The 24,377-nt window shown below is 37.7% G+C and overlaps 1 protein-coding gene across 3 annotated transcripts in view; it reads left to right on the top strand.

Moving 5' to 3' along the window:
- The window catches only part of HERC2 (HECT and RLD domain containing E3 ubiquitin protein ligase 2), a 113,443-nt gene that overhangs the window by 86,588 nt on the left and 2,478 nt on the right, over positions 1 to 24,377 (top strand). For all 3 annotated transcript variants that reach the window (XM_055701450.1, XM_055701451.1, XM_055701449.1), the window contains 18 exons: positions 453 to 611; positions 700 to 818; positions 1,155 to 1,280; positions 2,127 to 2,282; positions 2,426 to 2,541; positions 2,664 to 2,862; positions 4,033 to 4,247; positions 4,984 to 5,161; positions 6,854 to 7,015; positions 8,147 to 8,238; positions 9,109 to 9,248; positions 10,289 to 10,476; positions 11,098 to 11,295; positions 13,182 to 13,265; positions 20,211 to 20,352; positions 21,149 to 21,343; positions 21,446 to 21,558; positions 22,466 to 22,656. In XM_055701450.1, coding sequence (XP_055557425.1) covers positions 453 to 611; positions 700 to 818; positions 1,155 to 1,280; positions 2,127 to 2,282; positions 2,426 to 2,541; positions 2,664 to 2,862; positions 4,033 to 4,247; positions 4,984 to 5,161; positions 6,854 to 7,015; positions 8,147 to 8,238; positions 9,109 to 9,248; positions 10,289 to 10,476; positions 11,098 to 11,295; positions 13,182 to 13,265; positions 20,211 to 20,352; positions 21,149 to 21,343; positions 21,446 to 21,558; positions 22,466 to 22,656 — 2,773 coding nt within the window. The remainder of the gene's footprint in view (positions 1 to 452; positions 612 to 699; positions 819 to 1,154; positions 1,281 to 2,126; positions 2,283 to 2,425; positions 2,542 to 2,663; positions 2,863 to 4,032; positions 4,248 to 4,983; positions 5,162 to 6,853; positions 7,016 to 8,146; positions 8,239 to 9,108; positions 9,249 to 10,288; positions 10,477 to 11,097; positions 11,296 to 13,181; positions 13,266 to 20,210; positions 20,353 to 21,148; positions 21,344 to 21,445; positions 21,559 to 22,465; positions 22,657 to 24,377) is intronic.

Here is a 24,377-nt window from a genome sequence, read left to right as displayed (position 1 = left end):
AAATGTTTTCATTCGTATTTAGGAGTTTGTTGAAAATATTTCCTGAGAAGATGCACTTGTATATAGGGAAGAGATAAAAATATTTTGTAATCGCTCCAGTTTGCCTCTTAATCAGTGAAGACAGGATAGAGAGGATACTTTGGAGGCACAATTAATCTGAAATTCTTTTGGAGTTGTGGGGGTTTTGGGTGTTTTTCCTGTTTGTTTTGGATTGGTGTGGGGTTTTTTTGCGTTTAATGCATCTGTTTTGGAAATAGATGAATTATACATGAAGTGCCTCCTCCTTCCAGTCCCTTCAAAGGGAAGTGGAATGGACCAACTCAGATACAGACTGGCAAGCTAGACTGTGTTTTGGTCAGCTAAATCCTGCCTATGTTCTGTATTTATTTCAGTCTGAGGATGAATCTTCCCCACCTCTTTTTTCATTTGTTTTTGCTTTTTGTTTCTTGCAGGCCCTAAAGACCTTCTCTCAGATCGTTGCATTCTTTCATGTCCCTCGATGGATCTGGTTACGTGTTTGTTGGATTTTCGCTTAAATTTTGCTTCCAACAGGAGTATAGTTCCTCGCTTGGCAGCTTCTCTTGCAGCTTGTGCTCAACTGAGTGCATTAGGTAGGTGTAGTCTTTAAAATTAAATCTGTTAGAAGTTAAAATGATTGCTTTAAGTAATTGCATTCTTTGTGTGCTTATGTTTCCTTAGCTGCTGGCCACAGAATGTGGGCCTTGCAGAGACTACGGAAACTGCTCACAACGGAGTTTGGCCAGTCTATTAACATCAACCGGATTCTAGGGGATAATGATGGAGAAACACGGGCTCTGGTAAGAAGGCAGTGGTGCTTGCCCGTCATTTTTTCATGTTAAGATATATGTGAAGCATTGAAATGCTAGCTCTGATTTTTTGTTGTTAATGACAAAGTAGGAAATGGGCAAATAAATAGCCTTCTTGCATGGGTCTGCAAGTTTGTAAAGATACTCCATTTTAGAAAGAAATGGCTATTTCCAATACTGTATAGATGTACTTTTGGAATTGCTACAAAGCAATAGAAATGCTTTTGTGTTAGGAAATGGAAGCTACTAATGTTTTGTCATGGTCATCTAAATAATGTGCTTTTTGTAATACATATAGTAAGGCTAACTTTTCTGTGGTTTTTCTAGAGTTTCACAGGGAGTGCTTTAGCTGCTTTGGTTAAAGGTCTTCCAGAAGCTTTGCAGCGACAGTTTGACTATGAAGACCCCATTGTGAGAGGTGGCAAACAGTTGCTGCACAGCCCTTTCTTTAAGGTAATGGAGTAGAATCAGTAAAGAATTCATTACTATAGTTCTGGATTTTTTTTTGTGAGACATGGTAAGTTCACCTAGTCCTGTATTGGAAACATTTTCTGACCAAATCAGAATACTACTTCTGAAAGGAGAATTAAATATACAAACAAGGAGTACCTAGCTAGGCAGAGGTATGTGGTTAAGAAAAATGTCTTTAAGTACAGCAGACTACACTTTTTGGTAAGTGAATTCTGAGTTGTCCTAATAGTGTTGTATATTTTATTTATTTAAATACTCCTGAAAGTTTCATTTACATCTAGTTGGAACAAATAAGAATGTCTTAAAAGGAAAGCTGTTCGGGCTGAAAAAGCCTCCCATGTGGTAAAAGTTAAACTAAGAGGACTTAACTGTCTTCAGGAAGAGAAATTCTTAAAATACGTAAAAGTTTATACAGGGAAGAAGTAATCCATTTTTCACAATCTTCATCAGTAACATTGATTTGAAATCTAATCAAATCAATTTCCAATTGTAGGAAGGAGGCTTGGTTTAGGAATGGAGTATAAAAAGTTCAGGACATTGTATTTGATATGGAAAAGTTAATTGATCTAGGAGTTTTTCACAGGGTGTGTTTGAAAATATCTGGATTGGAGCAGGAAATTGGGTGCTAACAGTGTGAGATAGTGTGGGTATTACTTGATGCTGCCCCATCAATGAAGGTAGCGAAGATGGCTTTTAATGTCACTTGCACTTTACATGTCTTTGTCTTCCAGCCCTACTAGTCTGTGAGCTGCTGAGCTGCATGAAATGCATATTGCTTTTCATTGCACATTTTTGATACATCTCTAAAATGGTTTTGATTGCTTGTAGGTGCTTGTGGCGCTTGCTTGTGATCTGGAGTTGGACACTCTCCCTTGCTGCGCAGAGACGCACAAATGGGCCTGGTTCAGGAGATACTGTATGGCATCCAGGGTAGCTGTGGCTTTAGATAAAAGGACACCATTACCTCGTCTTTTCCTTGATGAGGTAATGCAAGAATGCTTGAAATGATTTGTGGAATGTATGGAAGTGTTTCACTTAAAAAAGATGTACCGGAAGTGGGTTTTGCTAGCTGTGATAGGAGTAACTGATAGTTTGAATAATGTTGTTTAATGCAAAATATTTTACAGGTGGCAAAGAAAATACGAGAATTAATGGCAGATAATGAAAATATGGATGTTCTTCATGAGTGCCATGATGTCTTTAAGAGAGAACAGGATGAGCAGCTTGTTCAGTGGATGAATAGGTGATTTCTTTCAACTGTCATTGGTTTGGTCTTGTGGTGCTTCGTCATACAATGATAAATAGCATTGTTGTTGGCTTTTTAAAAGCTCTTTTAAAATTCTGTTTGTTTTGCATTTTCTGCAGACGACCTGATGATTGGACACTTTCAGCGGGAGGCAGCGGAACTATTTATGGTTGGGGTCATAATCACAGAGGACAACTTGGTGGGATTGAAGGGGCAAAAGTCAAAGTCCCAACTCCATGTGAAGCCCTTGCTACCCTTCGACCAGTGCAGTTAATCGGTGGTGAACAGACTTTGTTTGCAGTGACTGCTGATGGGAAAGTAAGGATACAACAAGTGACTATTAGACTCCCTTGAAAAACTTCATCCTCAGTCAGAATGATGGGTTTGGCTATACAAAAAATTATTACTATTGTTAGCAGTAGTAGTTTTGTGAGGTTTTTTTAAAGAAACTGAACTATACCAACTCCACCAGTGCAGTCTAGGAATTCAGTGTATTGTAGCATTAAATGCATGAAACAAGACATGTGTTTTAGTTCTCAATTCAAAACTGTGATCATGTTTTGGAAAACAAAGCTGAAGACAGATGATGTGCTCAGAATCCCCGAAAACAGGACAGACAGTGAAATGTGGTGATTATGTGTCTCTGACGGGAGAGGTGTAATTGAAGATTGTTCACAGTTGGCTAAATGCCTGTAAGGTAGATATTGTGGGATATAATTTGCAGATGCTTAAATCCCGATTGAAAAGGAAGAACACCATGCGGAGGTTTAGTGTAAGGTATGGAAGAAAAAAATAAGTGCACGAATTTGAAAAAGTCCCTATTTTAAATACAGGTTGCAGCTTTGTGTTAAGTATGTGATTGAAAATTTTAGCGAGAGCTTTCTGTAACGGTTTCATCTAGTGAGATACTGTAAGGATTCCTCAGCAGTCACTATCATCCTTGTTAATGACTCACAGCAAGGTAAGGGACAGGTTAATGACATTGCTTGACATCATTCTGTTGAGAGAAGTTACTTTCAGATAAACAAAAAGCGAGTGGAAAGTAGTACTTAAAACTGTGTTTATAGGATGGAAGGGGAAGAAGCAACTGTGTTTAGGTGTGTATATTCCACAGAAGGAAGAAAACTAGAGTAGTGCTGCTTGAGAGAGACCTACAGGTGATAGGTGATTTTGTAATGTTGTCACACAAAGCTATGGTTTCGTGACACTTTTGCAAAATCAGCATTAGGATTTAAAACAAAACCCTTTAAGTCAGCGATAGTTCATATTGACTTTGAAGATAGCTGTACTTTCACACTTTTTTTGTAAAATATTTCAAAATATTTCTTATTTTCTAGAAGAAGCAAAGTAAGAGGCATGTAAGAAACTTTTTTTCAGGCTTTCCTTTAATTGTATTCTAGTGTACATTCATTAAGAACTCTTCTGTACAGCTCTAGCAAATATTCTTCAAGAGGCAAATGAAATTAAATTTTATTCTTCACTTTAAAGCTGTATGCTACTGGATATGGAGCAGGTGGTAGGCTTGGAATTGGAGGAACAGAGTCAGTTTCTACTCCAACTTTACTGGAATCCATTCAGCATGTGTTCATAAAGAAAGTTGCAGTGAACTCGGGAGGAAAGCACTGTTTGGCATTGTCTTCTGAGGGAGAAGTTTATTCTTGGGGTGAAGCAGAAGATGGTAAACTTGGTCATGGAAACCGAAGGTAAGTAACACTTTGAAATGTTATTTTAAAAAAGTATTAGTGGATACTTGTTGCTGTGTATTTGAAGTGTTGTATGAGTACTGCCTATGTGTAGAAGTCAATGTTAAGTACTGATACGGAAACGTACATTTTAGAATTGGAGAATCACAAAATATTTTTCAGGTACAGTTACTTGGATTTCTGTAAGTAGATATTGTGTTCTAACTTATCTATGGATGCTGAAGTCCATTGGCTTTCCTTTGGGATCTGTCTTGTAGGTATGTGGAACTTCAGGGAGCAATATTGCTATTCTGCTTCTGATCTCTACATACATTGTTGTCTCCATTAATGAGAAGTTCTGCTGTGTTAGAAGTAAGAATGTTCTGATCCAAAAAGAAGAAGAAATGCTGAAGTGCATGGGGGCAACAATACATTTTTATGCTAGAAATTCTGTTGATGTATTTTAAATTGAACTGATTTTCCAGGGTAAATGCTTAGCTTTGACTAGATTTTAATGGAAGTGGTTTTGTAGTTTCAGCTTACCTGTAATGCTGTAGTGTAACATCTGATAAAATACTTCTAGCTTTTACAGGCCTCTAGAAGTATTTGTGAATGGCTAATTAAACATGAATCTTTAGGCTATTAAACTGGAGCAAAAGCAAATACTCAGTTATTTTAGGTGTCCATGTACTCATTTTAAAAACATCTCTCCATACCTTGTTGAAAAGTTTTGTCAAAACAAGTATTTTCATTTCAGCCCTTGTGACCGTCCTCGTGTAATTGAATCTCTGAGAGGTATAGAAGTGGTTGACATTGCTGCCGGGGGAGCACACAGTGCATGTATTACAGCTGCAGGAGACCTTTTTACGTGGGGAAAGGGAAGATACGGACGCCTTGGGCATGGAGATAGTGAGGACCAACTAAAACCTAAATTGGTAAGAAACCTTTGGAGTTCTACACAGTCTTAGTCCAGTTCTTGCCTTCTGATCTGTAATTTTTAGCATTTCTGCATGTAAGGAATGAAAAGGCAAAATGGTGGCATGTATTTGTAAGAATGAAGAGTTGCTTTAGAAAACTGGAATGGATTGGAACAATAAAACTAAAGTGGAACTGCAGAACTTTGCTGGGGGTCACTAAACAGCTTATAAGGAATCCCTTTTATAGAAGACTTAAAGAAAACCCCAAATCAAACACCCTACCCCCCGGTATGTAAATTGCACCCCTTCACGGGAGTAGTTTGCACTGAAAGTAGCAGGTGAGCTCCTTGTCTCCTGGGTTCCCTCATTGTTTACTTCCTGGAAAATACAGCAGTGATTCCAGTGATGGCCACTTAGTCACTAGCAAACTTCTTTTTTTCCTGACATAATAGTTATACTCTTAATTTTCATGGTTGAATACTGAGATGTTACTGAAGTATTTACTGTTAGTAAGATTTTACCCGAAGTAATTATGGAGTATTTAATTGCTATTTGCTAAAGAAATTTGAGTTAAGCAATTATTGAGGAAGAAGATGGCTGTTTTCATTTGATTCTTCAGGGGTAAATCTGCAAACTTGGCCAGTATGCAGTGTAGGAAGGATGAGTATACTGATTAGCTGACAAGCTGTAATTCAGACTGTCATACTCCTAGTCCTAGAACTAGGCTGTAAAAGCTTCATGTTAGAATAGTGGTATTAAGAACACTGCCATGTCTTTGAAATGAAGAGTTCGTTTTGCTACATGTGTTCTCTTGCTGAAAATACAGCAAAGGAAAATAATTGAATCAAACAATGCTTGGATTTTTTTATTGATAGCTCTGTGCATATATTTCTATTCATGCAAGTGTTAACTGTTTTCAGTGCTTGAATTTGTGGGATGAGGTATCATACATTCTTAGTCCACTTTGGGACCTTATGACCTGTATCCAAATGTTCTCATTCCTCTGCGCCCAAAAAACCAAGATCTGCCCACCTTTCCTATATATCTTTATACATCTTTCCCCTCTCCGTGTTCTGGGTTAGTATGAAAATAGATAATAGGTAAATAAGTTGGAAGTATGCGAAGTTCAGTGCTGCTTTGGATGATGGATTGTGCTACCTGTGATCTCTTTCAAATAGGGGTGAGGATGGGGCGGATGTTTATATGTGGGTCACCATCCTTTTACTTTGTGAATCCAAATCCCATACTTCATCAGTAGATGGCAGCATTTCAAAAGATGCTGATTAAATTCAGATTATGATCCAAGTGCTAGAAAATTGTAAACTAGTAAAAGAGTATTTGAAAATAAGACTTACTTTTTATCTTGCTGTATGCAGTACTCGCCCAGAGAGCCTGAAATTATTTCAATAGTATATAGTCTTGGATAACCGTATGTGTTTTGTATGGATTGTTTTTCCTGACTTTTTAGGTCAAAAAATTTAACTAGTTCACTAATTAAAAAGAATAATCCAGTATTTAAAATACAGTTAATTTTCATTTTGATGATTTGAAAAGAGCAAAGCCCTTTGAGTTGCTTTTATTTGCTAGTTCTTGTGATGATTCAGTCTTGCAGTTCCAGTGAAGCATCTCTCCAAGCTGAGTTTGTCATCTTTTCTGAAACTAAATGGCTGAGTCTTTTATTGTGAACAAAAATGGGTGACTTCTTTACAGGTGGAAGCTCTCCAGGGCTACCGTGTGATTGACATAGCCTGTGGCAGTGGGGATGCACAGACATTGTGTCTGACTGATGATGATACGGTCTGGTCCTGGGGTGATGGAGATTATGGAAAACTTGGGAGAGGAGGCAGTGACGGCTGTAAAGTACCAATGAAGGTATTTGAATGTAACTTTTTCATTGTTTTAGAAACCATGAGGTTGATGGAGAACGCCAAAACCAGATTTGCCAGTATGGGCAAACTTCCACCCATCTGGGGACATCAGGGTTTCTCTGATTGTTGTTAAGAATGAACTTTGTAGGCTAGAGTGACGAGTCTTTAGATTTTGTTTTGACTGCTGAAGTTGCGCTTAAATGTTTCTTCTTTTGAGAGCATTGCTGGTTCCAGCAATATTTCTCATTTTAATTTCGGTTCCTATCAAAATGTTAGATTTTGCCAAGAAATTTTTGTGTTTCCTTGTGTTAATAAATCTCCATAATACTGCTGAAGTCATAACTTCATTTCAGAAAGGGGTATCAATTGATTAAAAAGTAGTTTTACTTTATATTAAACCTTTCATGTGAATGCATGGTTGACTTGGAATTTCTTCACATGCTGCAAGTGAAATCCATGTAGCCATCTAATTTGAATTCCAGCACTTGTTACGAAGATGTACATTGTGTTTGTGAGTGTCACTGTGTATACCTGTGCCCAGTGGATTTTAGATTGTTAGTCCAGAATCACACTTTATTACCTGAATACACGGTGTCTCATTCTGTTTCTAAATGGACAAAGTCTACCAGTCTGTCCCAAATAAGTTTTCTTATGGCATGATGTAACACGATATGAAACTAGCTTGTGTATGTTTCATCAATTATCAGTCCTATAGGATTAATCGTGAAGAGGCATAAGGACCTACACAGAATACCTAGGAAAAGTGTACTGGAGTTTTGAATGTTTTTATTACATCGGCAGAATCACATCAGTGTTATGTGAGCTAGGGAGGATTAATGTTGAGTATTTGGAGACAGAGCCTTACCTTTTCTACTAAGGGGCAATTGCAATCTATTGGCAAAACACACTGGAGATGATCTTCAACAGTCTGCCAAATCTGAGCTCCTTTTTAATGTTTTAGTAAATAGAAAGATGAAGGGAGTAGAACTGTGCTAAATGATCTACATACACATTTTAGTTTCTAAATATAAATACAGACACAACTTGCACATTATATTTTACTTAAGACAGTGCAGTCTATGAAACTATAGCCTCCTTAATTAACTTTGATTTCATTTTGATGTTATTTTCCTAGATTGATTCCCTCACAGACCTTGGAGTGGTTAAAGTAGAATGTGGCTCACAGTTCTCTGTGGCTCTTACCAAATCTGGAGCAGTATATACGTGGTAAGTATTTTGTATTAGTTATTTTGACAGCGTTGTATATAACCTTGACTGCAACAGATACTGGTGTTATACTGCTTTTGCTTTGATTTCCCCCTCTATCAAAACCTTTGAGTTCCTCTGTCTTGATTACTGGTAGAATCTACCATTTTGGGGAACATTTTATAGTGTTATTTGAATGAAAAATCATAGTATTTTGTCTTAGAGACCTAAGCACAGAGTTGTTGTTCCAAGCATTGACCACTACAAGACTCAGAAGTTCCAAGGAGGTCAGTAGAAGTATAAGCCTGAAGTGTCATGCAGCGTGAAAGATGATAGCATAAATAACATTCTCCTATGTTATCAAAATTATGTATAGCTTGTGGTGGCTGTAGTTTGAAAATTTGTTTTTTGTTCATTTTCTTAATCTTCCTGTACCATTCCAGATTTTATAGTTTTAAACTACTAGACTTGTGTTCAAAAAGACTAAGCAAAATACCTTCCCAATAACCTTCTACATCTTTGTTTGCATGACATTAGAGAGATCCCTAAACTGTATGAGGTTTCAGTCTCTGAGGTCAATAAACATACTGGTTTTGCAGATGAATGCTTCTAGTACTTGACCCTTTTAAAAGGGAAAGAACCAACCCAAACAACCCCCTGCAAAAGTGGTAAATGGACCTACACAGAATAAGTAGGAAGAGCGTATTGGAGGCTTAAGAAATTTGAGTACATCATTAGAATCACATCCATGTCATGAGCTAGGGTTGATTAATGTTGAATATTTGAAGAACTGTTTATAAATACATCTACAGATCAGATACCAGACACTGTCTGTCTTTCCAATTCTGCAATTGAAACACAGTTTTGAAATGTTCTGCTTTCTCTGTGCAGGGGCAAAGGAGATTATCATCGGTTAGGCCATGGATCTGATGACCATGTTAGAAGACCACGACAAGTGCAAGGACTGCAAGGAAAGAAAGTCATTGCAGTTGCTACCGGGTCTTTGCACTGTGTTTGCTGTACTGAAGATGGTATAAAAATGTTTACTTAGTTCTCAGTACTGAATTAAAAAAAGATGAAACTTTACTTTTTAGTCAGCTGTTGGTAGGTTGTCTTTGCTAAAAATGCTGGTCCTTTGTGGGCATGGGCATTATTTTGTGTTTGCAGCTGTTCAGTGTTTCTTGAGCAGCAAGCATGTCATCGGTGTAAAAAGATCATATAAAAACAACTGATGGTTTTTAATTAAAAATAAAAAGGTGAAGTTTCATAAATTCTGATGGTCAAAGAAAAATACAGAGTTTTAAAAGTAATTACAGATCGGTCAAGCAGTAGAATGAATGGATTTGGCTGTTTGGTTGGGTTTTTTCAGGGTCTTCTGAACCTGCTGAGGTGTTTACCTTGCTAAATGAAGCATTGCACAAACAATATTGCTTCTTACAGAGTGAGCTGAGATACTGAGTATTTTTTGCAGCAGACTCACTCACACGTTTAATTAACAAGTCTGCCCAGTAACTGAGTGTTTTATAGATGCTAGTGCAATAGGATGTAGCAGCGGAAAATGAATGCTGAGAAACAAGATTGCTGTTTTAAAAGTATTTTCCAATTGTCTTGCAACAGTAAGCACCCATTTTAGTGTCCTGTCTAGTAATACAACCTATTACAGGCTCTTTTCTTTTGTCTCATACAGAATGTTAAGCCTTTCATAATTATTTTTTAAATACCAGCTTTTTTTGCTATGAAACTATCAAATACAGGCTTGTTCTGGTCTGTCTGTTGTTACTCTTCTGCTCCACCACTTCCTCCTGTTCTGGAACAGAACTTTAAAGTTATATAAACTATGAGGAAACGAATGCATCTTATACTAGCTGCTCTACATAGACCATGGGCCTGACAGTGTCATTTGAGATTCATTTGCTCTAGATAGTGGTTTTCAATATAGCCATCAGTCTGAGAAATACTTATTACAGTCCAAGGCCTCATTCGGTTAAATGGTTTATAAATGCTAATTAAAAAAAAGGCAAAAAGCTTCTGTCTTAGCTTCACAACAATTAATTTACTTTTATTGGTTTAGGGGAAGTGTATACATGGGGAGATAATGATGAAGGGCAGCTTGGAGATGGAACAACTAATGCCATCCAAAGACCACGCTTGGTTGCAGCACTGCAGGGTAAAAAGATCAACAGAGTAGCCTGTGGCTCAGCACATACTTTAGCTTGGTCAACCAGTAAACCTGCTAATGCTGGCAAACTCCCTACACAGGTAATATTTTGGACTTATTTAATTCAGATTTTAAACATACTTAGTGTGCTTATTGCTGATCTTTCAGGAGATGTATTTCCTTTCTAAATCCCTGCAATAGCTCAGTGTGCTTTAATTTGACTTTGAGTTTGAGCCAGTGACTTCATTTTTACTTCCATATTTCCAAAGAAGGATTCCAGTTTTCTGAGGTGAGAAAGCATCTTCATTCAGTTGTTAGTCCAATGCAGAACAGTAACTCAGTTTGCAAATGGGCAGGAATTTTAATTTTGTATTCCAGCTATGAAAATCTTACACCTTTCAAGGGAGTTCTTCATCGCTTGTTTTTTTTTTTTTAAGATTGTTTTTTGAATATTCTTTCAGCTGCAGTGCCTGGGTGTAGTGATGACAGGATGTAAAATGTGTCTGTTTATGAATAAAGAGAATTGTAAAATATGGAATAGCAATACTAGTCTAACCGCCATGTTTCAAGATACTTGTTTCAGTTTGGAGTATTAAGTTTTGACGATGTGAATAAGCAAATACCGAGTTTCTAACAGAAATTTACCTACAAATCTTATAAACTGTTGTCCTGCTTAATAAAATAAAGTATAAAATATTTCTAAATTACATTCCTTATCATAGGTTCCTATGGAGTACAATCATCTGCAGGAAATTCCCATCATTTCATTGAGAAACAGGCTTTTGCTGTTGCATCACATTTCTGAACTCTTCTGTCCTTGCATTCCGATGTTCGATCTTGAAGGAAGACTTGATGAAACTGGCCATGGACCCTCGGTTGGGTTTGACACGTTACGTGGAATACTGATATCACAGGGGAAGGTATCTGTCAGAATCTTTTTAAGGCAGTGATTCGTAACTGTAAGCAAAATGTACTTTTAAAATTGTTTCTGAGCAAAATAGAACTATATATCTCCACTTGTTCTTGTCCTGGTTTCTGCTGGGATAGAGTTTAATTTTCTTCTTAGTAGGTGGTACTCTATATGTCAAATATTTGCATTCTGATTATGCAAACTTCTTCCTTTGTGAATGTGTTCTTTTTATTATGTTTTCCTCAGTTCTTCATCATAGTGCTTTTTTGTGTTGATCTTGAAAAGAACTTCACACTCTAAATCTTCAGTTTGTAGTGTAGCCAGATTTTTCTAGAGTATTCAGTAGATACTATCTTGGAAGAAAATGTAAGATAGGTATGAAATGGTCATTGTCTCCTTGTATTCCTGTTGTCACGATCAGGTGATATACTAGTTGATGCAAAGGTCTATGCAGGTAAAAACTTGTTTTAGACGGGGCTAAAAGTGAAGACGGGATGCCTAGGAGTTCAATCTCGGATCAGTAAAGAAAGTACATTTTTATAATTGTAAGTGAAGTCAGTTATGAGAAAATGCAGTTAATTATAATGCTTCCAGGCTACAACAATTATCTGAAGTTTTGAATATGGAAAGCCTTTAAAAACATGAATTGCCTTCAGTATGTTCATCAGCTTGGGATCTGAATTTTCTCACTGTCATAGTAACTTGTTTAACAAAAAATGATAACCTTACATAAAACAGACAGATACTGCTGGGAGATATATTTGAAAGGAGAAGCAGTTAAGTTTCCCTCTGTAGTGCTGTTCTGTGTCCTTAAATAACACATGGCCTGTAACTAGAATCCTTAGCATGTGTTGTCTCAAGGTCTCTTTCTCTAGAATCCAATAAAACTGTGTAGTAGAGCAATCCAACAGAATACATATGTCACAGACCAAGAGAAGACCACACGTTTTTCATCAAAACCTAAACTGGAAAAAAGGAAAAGGAAATCCTACCTATTCTGTTGATGACACTTTTATATGTTAGCGCTATAGGGAGTCTTTAGGTATATGATGTGAAGTGCATGAGACCCATGCAACATGATTTACTTTGTCTGCAGAACAGTTACATAAAATAACATAAAATATCGTATCAGAACATAAAATGTCGTATAAGGCATATTTTATGTCAAAAGCATTCAGCAGCAACACCAGAAGTTGCAATGCCATATTCATATCTAGGTATGTAAGTCAGGCTTACCTTCAGAGATTCTAAAGAATTAAAAATATTTTTAAAACTTGCTGGAAACTGGCAGTGTAAAATTAGATTCAAGTAGTTAGTGAGAGAACATCAGATACTTGAATCTGCATGAAAAGGTGTTTATTTTTATTTGTTTGTTTATTGCCTTCCATAGGGAGGTGATCTTATCTTTGGCTTTTTGATTGGTTTTCTCTGACATTAATTACTGTCCATTTACATAGAATATTCTGGTATAAAGTAAGCATGTTGGTTGCTTAGCAATAACTTAATCTGGGTGCAGTACAACCTTTCAAGCCATGTTTTTAAGTGGTACAGGAGAGACTTTCTTCTTTACTTTTTTAATATCCTGACTATTTCAGACTTGAATTCTATTAGCAAAAATAACATGATCCTTAACTAACATCTCACAGCTTTCTCTTCTGTTGCTTTTGTTTGTTTTTAGTATTTCAGAAGTATTTGATGTTTGTTTGTTTCTTCTAAAGAAAGGCTCAGTGTTATGCCTTTTCTAGTGTTTGTGATGTATTCAGAAGGAAATTGCTGAAGGGTAGTGTTGTGGGATCAGTTTCTCTTTTCTGCTGAAGGGACTGTGAGATATGTGCAGCTTTCTTACTTGATGGCAGTTTTGTCACAATTTTAATTTTTTGTGTTTTCCTTTTTTAGGAGGCAGCTTTCAGAAAAGTTGTGCAGGCAACTATGGTGAGAGATCGTCAGCATGGGCCAGTTGTAGAGCTCAACAGAATACAGGTATCTTAAGCTGTAGTCTTGATTTTAGTATCTGTGTGTTTAGCCCACAGTGCTATACATTTGTCAAGTCCCTTTGATTCAGCTGCTTGGTGTCTTGAGTACTGAAGAGTTGAATTTTTATCAGGGCTGCTTGTTTTCTTTTCACATTGTGGTTGTTTGGGTGGAGGGGGACGTGTTGAAATATTCAGTGAATGATTTAGACTCTAGTGAGCAAAGTACGTCTTACTTGACAAAGGACTGCTTTTTCAAAACTCAGTACATTAGATAATTTAAGAGAGTAGCAATTCTGATACCTTTCTTACCTCTCCAAATGATCAGATGAATTATTTGGCTGTTGCTTTCATAACAGAGAACATGAAGGAAAAAAATAAGGCAAGGAAAAAAGTGCCCTTTAATATAATTAAAAATCAGGCTGATAAACTCTTGTCCTTTGCGGGTCATCACATGTAGTCATATTGATTGCAGAACTCTTTGATACAAAAGGGCTTTTTTCCTTATCATTGACGTTAGAAAATGTAATGTTGTGCCTTAGGCCAGATATGTCTTTTTCCATAGATGTTTCCGCAACGTAGAATAGTAGAACATTGTTTTCATTTAAATGGACTGAAGCCTGGTCTTAAGAGTCCTCACGTGTTTCTTTCCTTTAGTGGTGGTTTTATTTTTTTGTGTATTGTAAAAAGTAAAAAAACCTAGTCTTTGTAAGGTTAAATGGAGAAAATTGTGAAAATTTTGGCTAAACGGTTTTCTCTTAGTGAACAGAAATACGTCCTATTGTGGCCAGACTGTTTCTGCTTTGCCTTTTCCTATGGGCACTTAAAATTTCTTGTAGTAATGTTATGTGATTAAAAAGTGTTGGTTTAGTTTATTTATTATTATTAGCTGAAGTGAGTGCCAGAGATTTTCTTGTTAGAGTGTGTGTGTGAGTGAATTAAGGAAGTTGAGTAACATAGGGCAAGTATTTAAGCAGGAAACTGGTGAGTGGGTTTTGGGCTCGTTTCCTAGGTCTTCCTCCTATTGTTCACTTAATTAAGATGGGCTTTCTCTTGTATTCCAGTTTAATACTTGACTGTATCTTGAACTCTAGAAAAGAACTGGTGGCTGCAAGACTTCCCTTCTTTGTACCTTCTGGGGGAAATGAAATATTGCTGTAACACAAGTCTGTCCTAGATTTAGCCAAGTGAAGGCTAAAGAAACCATCTTCGTAATCTGGCCTGATTACACAGTACCAAGTATGGGTCACAATTTTTTGAGTTAGCTTTTGCAGACAATGAAAATAGGGATTCTTAAATCACTTGGTCCTTTATAATATTTAATTGAAGATTCAAAACTGCTTTACCTAGTCTGAAACAGCTAATTGTCAATGTTGAGTTTTCGTCTTATTTGCAGTTGTGTTTAACTGCAGGTAGGCTTTAAGATCAGTTTGCTTTCAGAAGCCTCTTCCTACAGTTTATGTATTACATGATGCAGTCAATTCACTTAATCGTCTTTCTTTTATAAAATAAACAAATGAGTTGTTAATTTAAAGTTGTTTTCCAGATACTGACCTGTTTTTAAAAATATTTCCTCAGCTTAACCTTGTTGCTTGGTACTTTCTTTGGAAGTAACCAGAACTGGACATAACAGCTGCCTATCTTGCAACACAAAAGCAAGCCTAACACCACTCCCTTGCCCTGAGGTCAGCTTTTACATGGACCAGATTCCTTTAGAGTAGATCACATTCACATTACATAGTACTTGGCCCTGGATTTTTTTCTGTTGGGGGCCTCATGATAGTAGGATGCAGTAGTTTTCTTGCTCAAGGTGTGTGAAATTCAGTGTGGTGGCTGTACTGCATGTTACCCAAGTGCCAACCTGATATTTCTATCACATAAAATTGAGAGTAGATATTTTGTGCTTTGAGGTGTAGCAAGAGGGCAAGTTTGAATACACAGAGACAGTTTGGGGCAGTGCTGGAGGACTCCGTAGGGCAGAAGAAACCCAGCTCCATGCAGTTTTAATCCGTATTACTTTTGGGGAATGGTCGCTAAGTGAAATGTTCCAAACAGCACCCAGGCCTTGTTCTGGGAGGGTGTAACGGGAGTAGTTGAAGACTGAGCCAGAAAGTGAACTCGCAGTTACATGTCTAGGTAGGTCTCCAGTGCTCAAGTTTACTTACTGACCCTTTTACGAGCAGATCAGATTTGCCTAGTATTTAAGTACTGGTGTAGTTCCTGTGGGGTGAAATGGACAGTGTTTTATGACCTATAGGCAGACACATTCATAATGCTGTTAAATCATATCTTTGCCTTTAGATGAAAGAGATTAGCACAGCAATTGAAAGGAATTTTCCCCTCTTAAAAGGGAAACAAATTTCAGGAGAATGTCTGCATTTAGGAATGTAATATTGCAAAGGTTTAATGTTCTCTACTGTTATGGGAGGAATGTCACACATGGATATATGAAATTCCATTTCAAGAATAGTTTCTCCCTCCTCATTAGGGCTTCTTACTGAATGTGGGTTACAGAAATCTCACTACCATGTCAAAAATGATCTAATCTTAAAGTGGGCACAGCATATATCAATGAATGAATGATTTGTTCTTTTGTGTAATGCTTCAGTTTAAATTACATTCCTCCTTCCTAGTCACTGTCTTCTCCTTTATCAAATGTGCTTTTCAAGAACACTCATTTCACGACAGCCTTCAATTTTCTCCACTGATTGAGCTAAGCTTTTTTTGCCTGCTGTGTAGAATGGTCTCTCTCTACTCCTCATCTTTTTATACTGTATTTTTTCTGTAGCATTTCATTTTGAGCATAGGTAACTGAAACCTCAAGGTACAAGTGAGGCAGCGTGCTCTAGCAATTATCACACGGATAATTCTCTGCCTCTTCTGGAGTTCTGTTTCATGACACATCATAGAATTGTGTTTGTTTTCTTCATAGATCTGTTTTGTTAACAGTACATATTTCTGTTTCTTAGCTGATTCCAACTAGTAAGTTGTCATCTTTTTGTAAACTTTTTTTATTAGTCTCTGAGTATATGGCTTTATGTACATTTCTCCCAAGTTCTGGTGGATTGGAGAGAGTCCCACAGGATGGCTGGTATTTCAGTGGATACTCTCAGGGTGCTTGAGACAAATATAAAGTTTTGTTCTTCAGATTTAGAGAAAGAACTTAAGTTTTGTCTTCATCGCTTCAAAAATGCTTTAAGCAGATTACAGATAGACATGAGTGTCTCTCCCCCTTTGTTACAATGGTTCTGCTCATAATAAGTGATTATTCACTGAGACGAGTTCTTGAACTCAGTTCTTCCATGCTTCACTGTATGCCGCTTTTGATTGTCTGCATTTCTCTCTGGTCCAAGGAGAGTTGCTTTTCCACAAGCTGGTATCTTCAGATGGCAGATTTCTTGAGCTCTAATCAACATATTAACTTGTTTTATGCTAAAAAGTTATCAGCAAGAAGGCTGGAATGTATTTCAAAAACTTCGAGATGCTGCATAATCTGTGTTTAATAAGACATGTATTCAATGAGGGTTATATCTGACCCTATTCAGTAAAATAGATTTTGCAGGATACTGTTTATGTCTCTAAAGGGTATGATTTGGAAACATGAGCAAGATGCTGTGCTCCAGACCTCTACAATAAAGAGCTAAAACACCTGTGGTGGATTGTGGCCTTAAACATATTTGTATGAATTTTTACCGTTTTTCAGTGAACTGTTTCACTTTTTGCTAATAGCCTAATAAATTTTAATACGGGCATCTGTCTTCGTCAGCAAGCAATATATTAAGGTGCTGGCAGAAACACCAATGCTCCTTCGTGGCGTTCTTACATGCTTTGTTAAAAGTCAAATTGTAACCATTCCTAAATGATCAGATTAAATGAAAATTCTATGTTTCTAGTAAATAAATACTAAATTAAACGTATAATAGCAAATGTGCATGCCATCCTGTTCAGTTCAGGCAGGATTGCTTGCCTTTTTATTGTCACTTTATTAATTTGTATTTTAGGTCTAAAGTTTGAAGAAACAGTGGATTAACTACTGCTTTCCATAGACCTTCTTCTCATACTTTCTTTTTTTTTAAGAGAAGACTCAGTGATTTCTCAAAACTCCTTGGGCATTCAAATTTCTTAAACATCCATTAAATTAAAACCAGCTTGTGTTGGTACAGAATGTCTTACACATGAGGAGGACTTGAGTGTGTGAGCCTTTTAATAAAATCTGGAAGAAATCTGGTGGGTGTTTCATCCAAAGCATCAGAAGTATGCGGCATAAGAAAAGCTGGATTTTGAGATGCACTGTAGCTTGGAGTGGGACCAAATATAGATTAGATGGATGAGTGGATGAGTCTGGGTTATTTTTGAATGAGCAGTCTCAACAGTTAATGGTGAACTACGTGCACCGTGAGAGTCCCTTTGTAGGGCAGGTTGAGAATATGAATTACAGAACACCAAGTGGTGGTGGAGGGGAAGGGCAGGGGAAATATCTTGGTTTTCTCCAGCCTTTCGTTTACTTTCCATTGCTTTCCTCTCTCTAATGGTGAAATGCTTTTTTGTATTCTTGTCCACTCTGTGCGCATCTCTTGGAGCAAAATATGTGGCATTTTCCTTGCATGTTGTCTTATGGATCTTCATAAAATCTTAAAATAGACTTTTTCTGTGGGTGCCTAAGAAACACATTACTCTGCGTATATACACATACATGTTTTGGTAGTGCTTACTCATTTTTAGAAGCTCCTAGTAAGTATCATAGATGCATATTTAAATATTATCATTAATTAATTTAAGAATAACATGTATTCAGTTTTCTGGTCAACACCACAGCCTCTGATCTGTCTTACGTATGGAAAAACTTGCCCAGATTTGACAGTTAAATGCATGAGTAGAGATAGGATGCATTAACTAAGTGGATTGCAATCCAGAATAACTGAATTACCAAGGCATTGGCTGCTGCTTCAGAGATAGGGGAAGAAAACTTTATCAACAAATCTTATCATTGATACCCCTCTGTCTTTCCATTTTCCTTTAATGATGAACAGACACAATGCTAAATAGAGACAGATGAACAATGAAAAACTGAAATTAAAGCCAAGTAAGTTATTGATGGTTGGGGAGTGTAAAATTTCTTACCTACAGAAGAAAGCTCACAGGTGAACTAGTAAACATCATTCTGTCTAGCTGCAGTGAACACACCTGGTTTTTTTGCATTTTTCCAGTGCTAAAATTACTAAAGCCTAATCAACCACCATGTTTTTAATTTAATAAAATAATTCAGCTGTCTTTAAACTAAGATTGTTTCAAATAGTTATAACTATATCAGGTCATAGAAATTACCTAGAGCAATCATTAAGCATTGTCGGGTCAGTTCAGTACCTGTAGGGGAAGCATCTGGGTACCCAGATACTGTTTTTCATGTTTGTAAATCCAAGCATTAGTCAAAAAATTTCTTCTGTTAATGAGGTGCAGTCATTTGCAGTGCTTGTAAATGGTGATAACTGGAGTAACAACTGACAGTTAAAGAGCGATGTCACAGAGATGGGACCTATTGCGGAAGTTGAAGTGCAGCTTATCCTGGAACCAGTAACTCTCCTTGATGTTTAGGTGTGTGCCATTTTTATGTCAGAAACAAGCTGACAAAGTATGGGCTGGATGAGCTGATAGTGGGGTGGGTGGAAAACTGGCTGAACAGCTGGATCCAGACTGGTGATCTGTGGCATGAAGTCTAGTTGGAGGCCAGAAACTAGTGGTGTACTCCAGGAGTCAATGCTGGGTCTAGTCCTAGTCAACATCTTCATTGATGATCTGGATGATGGAGCAGAGTGTACCTTTGGCAAGTTTGCTGATGATACAAAACGGAGAGGAGTGGCTAATATGCCAGAAAGTTGTGTTGCCATCCACAGGCCCTCGACAGGCTGGAGAAATGGGCTGACAGGAGCCTTGTGGGTTCAGCAAGGAGGAGTGCAAAGTCCTGCACCCGGGGAGGGACAACCCCAGGCACCAGCACATGCTGGGGGCCGTCCAGCTGGAAGGCAGCTTTGCACAAAGGCCCTGGGGGGTCCTGGTGGACACAGCTGAACATGAGCCACCAATGTGCCCTTGCTGCAGAGAAGGCTAATGGGTGTCCTGGGCTGCATTAGCAGCGCTGCCAGCAGGCCGAGGGAGGTGATCCTTCCCCTCTACTCAGCACTGATGAGGCCACACCTGGAGTACCGTGTCCAGTCCTGGGTAAAGGACTGGAACATCTCTCCTATGAGGAAAGGCCCAGAGAGCTGGGACTGGTTAGCCTGGAGAAGAGAAAGCTCAGGGGGCATCTCATTGATGTATATTTTTGCACACCTGAAGGGAGGGTGCAAAGAGGATGGAGCCAAGCTTTCTCCAGTGGTGTCCATTGGCAGCACTGGAGGCAGCAGGCACAAAATGAAACACATACAGTGTTCCTTCTGACCATGTAATGCAAGTACTTGGTCACTGTGAGGGTGACCAAGAGTGGCACAGACTGCCCAGGAAAGCTGTGGACGCTCTATCCTTGGAGATACTTGAAAGTAATCTAGACATAGTCCTGGGCAGCTGGCTCTCAGGGGCCCTGCTTGAGCAGGGGGGCTGGAGCTGAGGACCTCCAGAGGTCCCTTCTGACCTCAACCATTATGTGATTCTGAAATAGTTCTGGGCTCCTCATAGCCTAAGATTTCAAGTGCTTTCATCCTCCTGTGGAGGATGGGGATATGTAATAGGAGTCTGTGATACCTGTATCTACAGGTGGATGTGAGATGGTTCTGAAAGATACTGTAGTGCTGTAATTTGAAGTTTGATTCTTCTCTATGTGTCACATATATACAAGATACACTGTGGACCTCTGCAAATGTTTCACTGAACACGTTAGTAATTTGTAAACACTAATCTTATGGTCTGATGGCAGCTGAAATAATGTTTTTACAGTGACTTTTATAATCTGCTTATTCAATAGGTAAAACGTTCTAGGAGTAAAGGAGGACTGGCTGGGCCTGATGGTACAAAGTCAGTGTTTGGACAGATGTGTGCTAAAATGAGTTCCTTTAGCCCTGATAGCCTTCTGCTTCCTCATCGTGTTTGGAAAGTCAAGTTTGTTGGTAAGAGGATTCTGCACACACACCCACACACCCCGCCCAATTTTGCACTTAACTTGCAGTTTTCTTCAGACTTACTTTTTTGGAGAACCCAAGGGAAGGGATATAGGAAAAGAGTGTATGTGTGTAGGCAGAGGAAGGTGTTTAAAATGCTAGAAAGTAAAAAAGCCTTTTAAAATGATTTTATAAAACTCCTTAAGATTAGTGGAAACGTGTCTGTAATTCTCAAATTCTGGAAGCGGCTCCTCTGCTTACACCAAACATTCTGCAAAACCTAAACCTGTTTTTCAGCTGTCTGAATTGGTAAATAATCTTGGCTAGCTGGTTTTACTGATAGGATTGTTTTTACAATTCACATATCACTTTGAGATTTCTGATGAAAAATATTTGAGATTGAAGAGCGATTCTATTTACATATATAAGGTATACAAAATATATCTACTTTAAAATGTCACTTAGGGATCATGTTGCTTTGACTTTCTACCTCTGTTCTATCTTATTTTGATCAGTGTCCAACACAATAATGTTAGTTACACTCTGGCAAAAGATTATTTTTAACACTGTGATATGTTGTATAATCTTCTAAATAGTAGGATTTACAATGAACTGGAAATACCAATTAAAAAGCAAAACATAAAGGGCTTTCATGTGCAAACAGATATGATAGCGTAGCTTCTAGTAAACTTTTATTCACTGAGTCATCCTTAAACTTTGGCTGAAGGAAGTACAGTTTATTTCAGTGCTTTATTTATTTTGGAAAAAAAAAATTAATTTTGAGCTTTTTTTTTTCTTGTCCAAGGTGAATCTGTGGATGATTGCGGTGGAGGTTATAGTGAATCAATAGCAGAAATGTGCGAGGAGCTTCAGAATGGGCTTACCCCTCTATTAATTGTGACACCAAATGGAAGAGATGAATCTGGAGCAAACAGAGATTGTTTCCTATTAAATCCTGCTGCCAAGTCACTCTTGCATATGAACATGTTTCGTTTTCTTGGTAATTTCTTAGCAACACTCTGACATTCTGCTTGCATTACATGATCAGAGTATTGGGAATCTAACAAAAAAAAAATAAAAAATATTATGTTTAAACTTACAGGTGTACTTCTGGGCATTGCTATCCGGACTGGCAGCCCTCTGAGCCTCAATCTGGCTGAGCCAGTGTGGAAACAGCTTGCAGGAATGAACCTAACAATTGCTGATCTCAGTGAGGTAAGTATGAAGCTCCTGAGTAGGAAATAACTTACAGAAGACAAGCAGACTCCAGCATAGATTTTTCTTCAGTGATTGGCTTCCCTGGCTTTTATATGCTTGTATTATGACAGGCTTTTTACATTTTGAGCCAGTATATAAGGATGACTAAAATTTACAGTTTTAAGAGTGAGTACATGTTGTTCAAAAGTAGTTAAATAAGGTATTTGTATTCTAGAGCATTTTCCAGTCTTCTCATGGGTTTGACTAGACAAATGTTTGTTGTCGAACTCCTACATTCCAGTGGACCTTTCTGTAGCTGTTACCATCTGTTGTGCCAAGATGCAGTAACTGATGTGGTACACACATCTACACTGTTCTGAAGTAAAAGAAAATGAGTTCAAACTACTATTGAAACTAGTTTGTGCCCATGTACTAAACATCACAAACTTTCAATTTCTGTGTACTGAGTTCAGTAAATGTGGAGTAAGAAGCTAGGTATTTGTTATGAAGAAAAGTTCCTTCTCAAATACTCCTATGTAGAAGGGTACTTACTATAAAAACATTGAGTCATTTACTTGTCAGTAAAGGAGGTTCCTTTTGTACCAAAACCAGCATTGGAATTCGTAGGCGTTACAATGTTTTTAAGCTTTAAATCAATTTTCTTGTATAGTGCAGTTTCTTGGCAAATGCTCCCCCAAAGGATTGAAATCTAGAACACGTGCACCCTCCCACATCCCAGCATAATGAAATTTTATGTAAAATACTCAGCTACTTTATGGCTTTGAAATTAAGTTAGATGGGTTGTGGTCAGACATTTGACATTGCTTTTGTTGGATGACACGTGATGCGCTGCCTTTGGTACACAAGAGACAATGTTGTATAGTGCTAGCAAACTGACTAATTCGGGCTTGTTATTTTTCAAAAGGTTGATAAAGATTTTATTCCTGGGCTTATGTACATCCGAGACAACGAAGCTACTTCAGAAGAGTTTGAAGCTATGAGCCTCCCATTCACTGTGCCTAATGCAAGCGGTCAAGATATTCAGCTGAGTTCCAAGTACACCCATATTACACTGGATAATAGAGCTGAATATGTGAGGCTTGCAATAAACTACAGGTTTGTTGAATAAGTCATTCAGATTACTGACCTGAGTGTTTTCTTTTTAAAAAATGTGTAAGAGCTTTTAAACAATATACCACTTTAACCTCTATTGTAAGTATTTCAGTATCTTCATGTGATTACAGTGATGATTTTCTGATTTCTTTTAATCTATCCAAGAAGAAAAGGTAACATTTAATTTTTAGGAAACAATAAATTAGCAGGTATAGTTCTGGATTTGAATAGCTGTCCTGACAGAGCAGTTTTGGCAGCCAGCTTTACAGATGGAGAAATGCCCCATCTGTCTAGCTCTTCCTGTGCAATACAGGCTGAGGCCTGATCATTAAGTTCTTTGTGATGAGAGCTTAGATTTAGTACTACTGCTCCCGCAGTTTTTCATATCGTCAGTTGCAGTCAAGAGCAGTCCCAGCTGAATTCTTACTGTGTTCTGTTGGAATACACAAACAAAAACATTCATTCCTTGGACACCATAAAGTAAGTCTGACACCTATGTGCAGACAAGTAAATTCACCCACAGGTGCCAAAATCGGAACGTTATACTGAAACCAGTGGGGAATAATTGTTCAGTGTTTGAGAAGACAAGCCTTTTGTTACTTAAATACCCGGGTGGCTAATCTAGACAATTTCATCTAAGAAGCAACCATAGGCATCTTGTTACGTGAAGCAATGGGCCTAGTGCCTATTGAAATACAGAAATTTAGATCATTTGAACAAGAAACTGATTCGTAGGTGTTTTATTCTCTCTGCCATAGTTCACTGTTTTAGAGTCCTTGAGCAAGACTGTATCATCACTATATACTTGTTTATTAGTTTGTAGTTATAGTGTCTGCCAACAATTACTGAATTAGTCTTTTTTTTTCCCTGTAAGTGGTTTTGAACTGATACTTAAAGCAGTTTTTTTTTTTACAGTAGAGAGAAATTTCATTTTGAATAGACAAATGATATGCCTGTATAAAATGTTACGTTCCTTTGAAGAAATGGGTTTGTTCTCTTGCAAATTCAGGCTCTCCTCAAAGGATACGAGCAATTCTAAAGCGTTTTGCAGTTAAAAGGCCTTTAGGGCAAACATTTAAATGTTTAGATGATGTATCACATTTTTTAATTATATGAAGCCTTTGAGAGAAAAACTAGCACCTGGATAGAATCCGTGTGGAGAAGTGGATGTAAAAGACCAAGTTTTTCCTGACATCTTTGTTTATTTTGGTGACAACAAGCCTGAGGACAGTACTTGTCAATGATGTGAATCTCTGTTCTGGAGAGCTGTGTGAAACATCTCAAAAATTACTTGACCAGGGCAAGGGGAGAGCAAAACACTAATCATGGATGGCAGCAGAAGCAGCCTTATTCGTGTCTGTCTTGAAAGACAACTCCTGTCCCCCTCGGACATGGTATTTTAGTTCAGGCCCATTTTTCTTTTTACCATTATGTCTGTCTTGTGTTGGGCATGTTTGAGGGCAGGGTTTCAAAGCAAGCTATTCTTTTCCCAAGAGCATGTTGTTTTCAAATGGGGGTATTGATTTGATCTTGCCAGGCACAGCACATGAATAATACTGGAAATAAAATATCCTAAGCATTAGGAGATATCTCTCCATACTGAGCTTGTTATGCAATATGAATTGGTGTAGAAAATTGGTGTTATAAGTCAAGTATCTTGTGTGATAAATGTTTATTAATGTTCCTTGGCATACAGCTGGAGAATTGAGGGGATTGCTTGAAGT

Source organism: Falco cherrug, chromosome 2, assembly GCF_023634085.1.
Source record: "Falco cherrug isolate bFalChe1 chromosome 2, bFalChe1.pri, whole genome shotgun sequence".
Classification (NCBI taxonomy): Eukaryota; Metazoa; Chordata; class Aves; order Falconiformes; family Falconidae; genus Falco; species Falco cherrug.
This window is presented reverse-complemented; position numbering and strand designations above follow the sequence as displayed.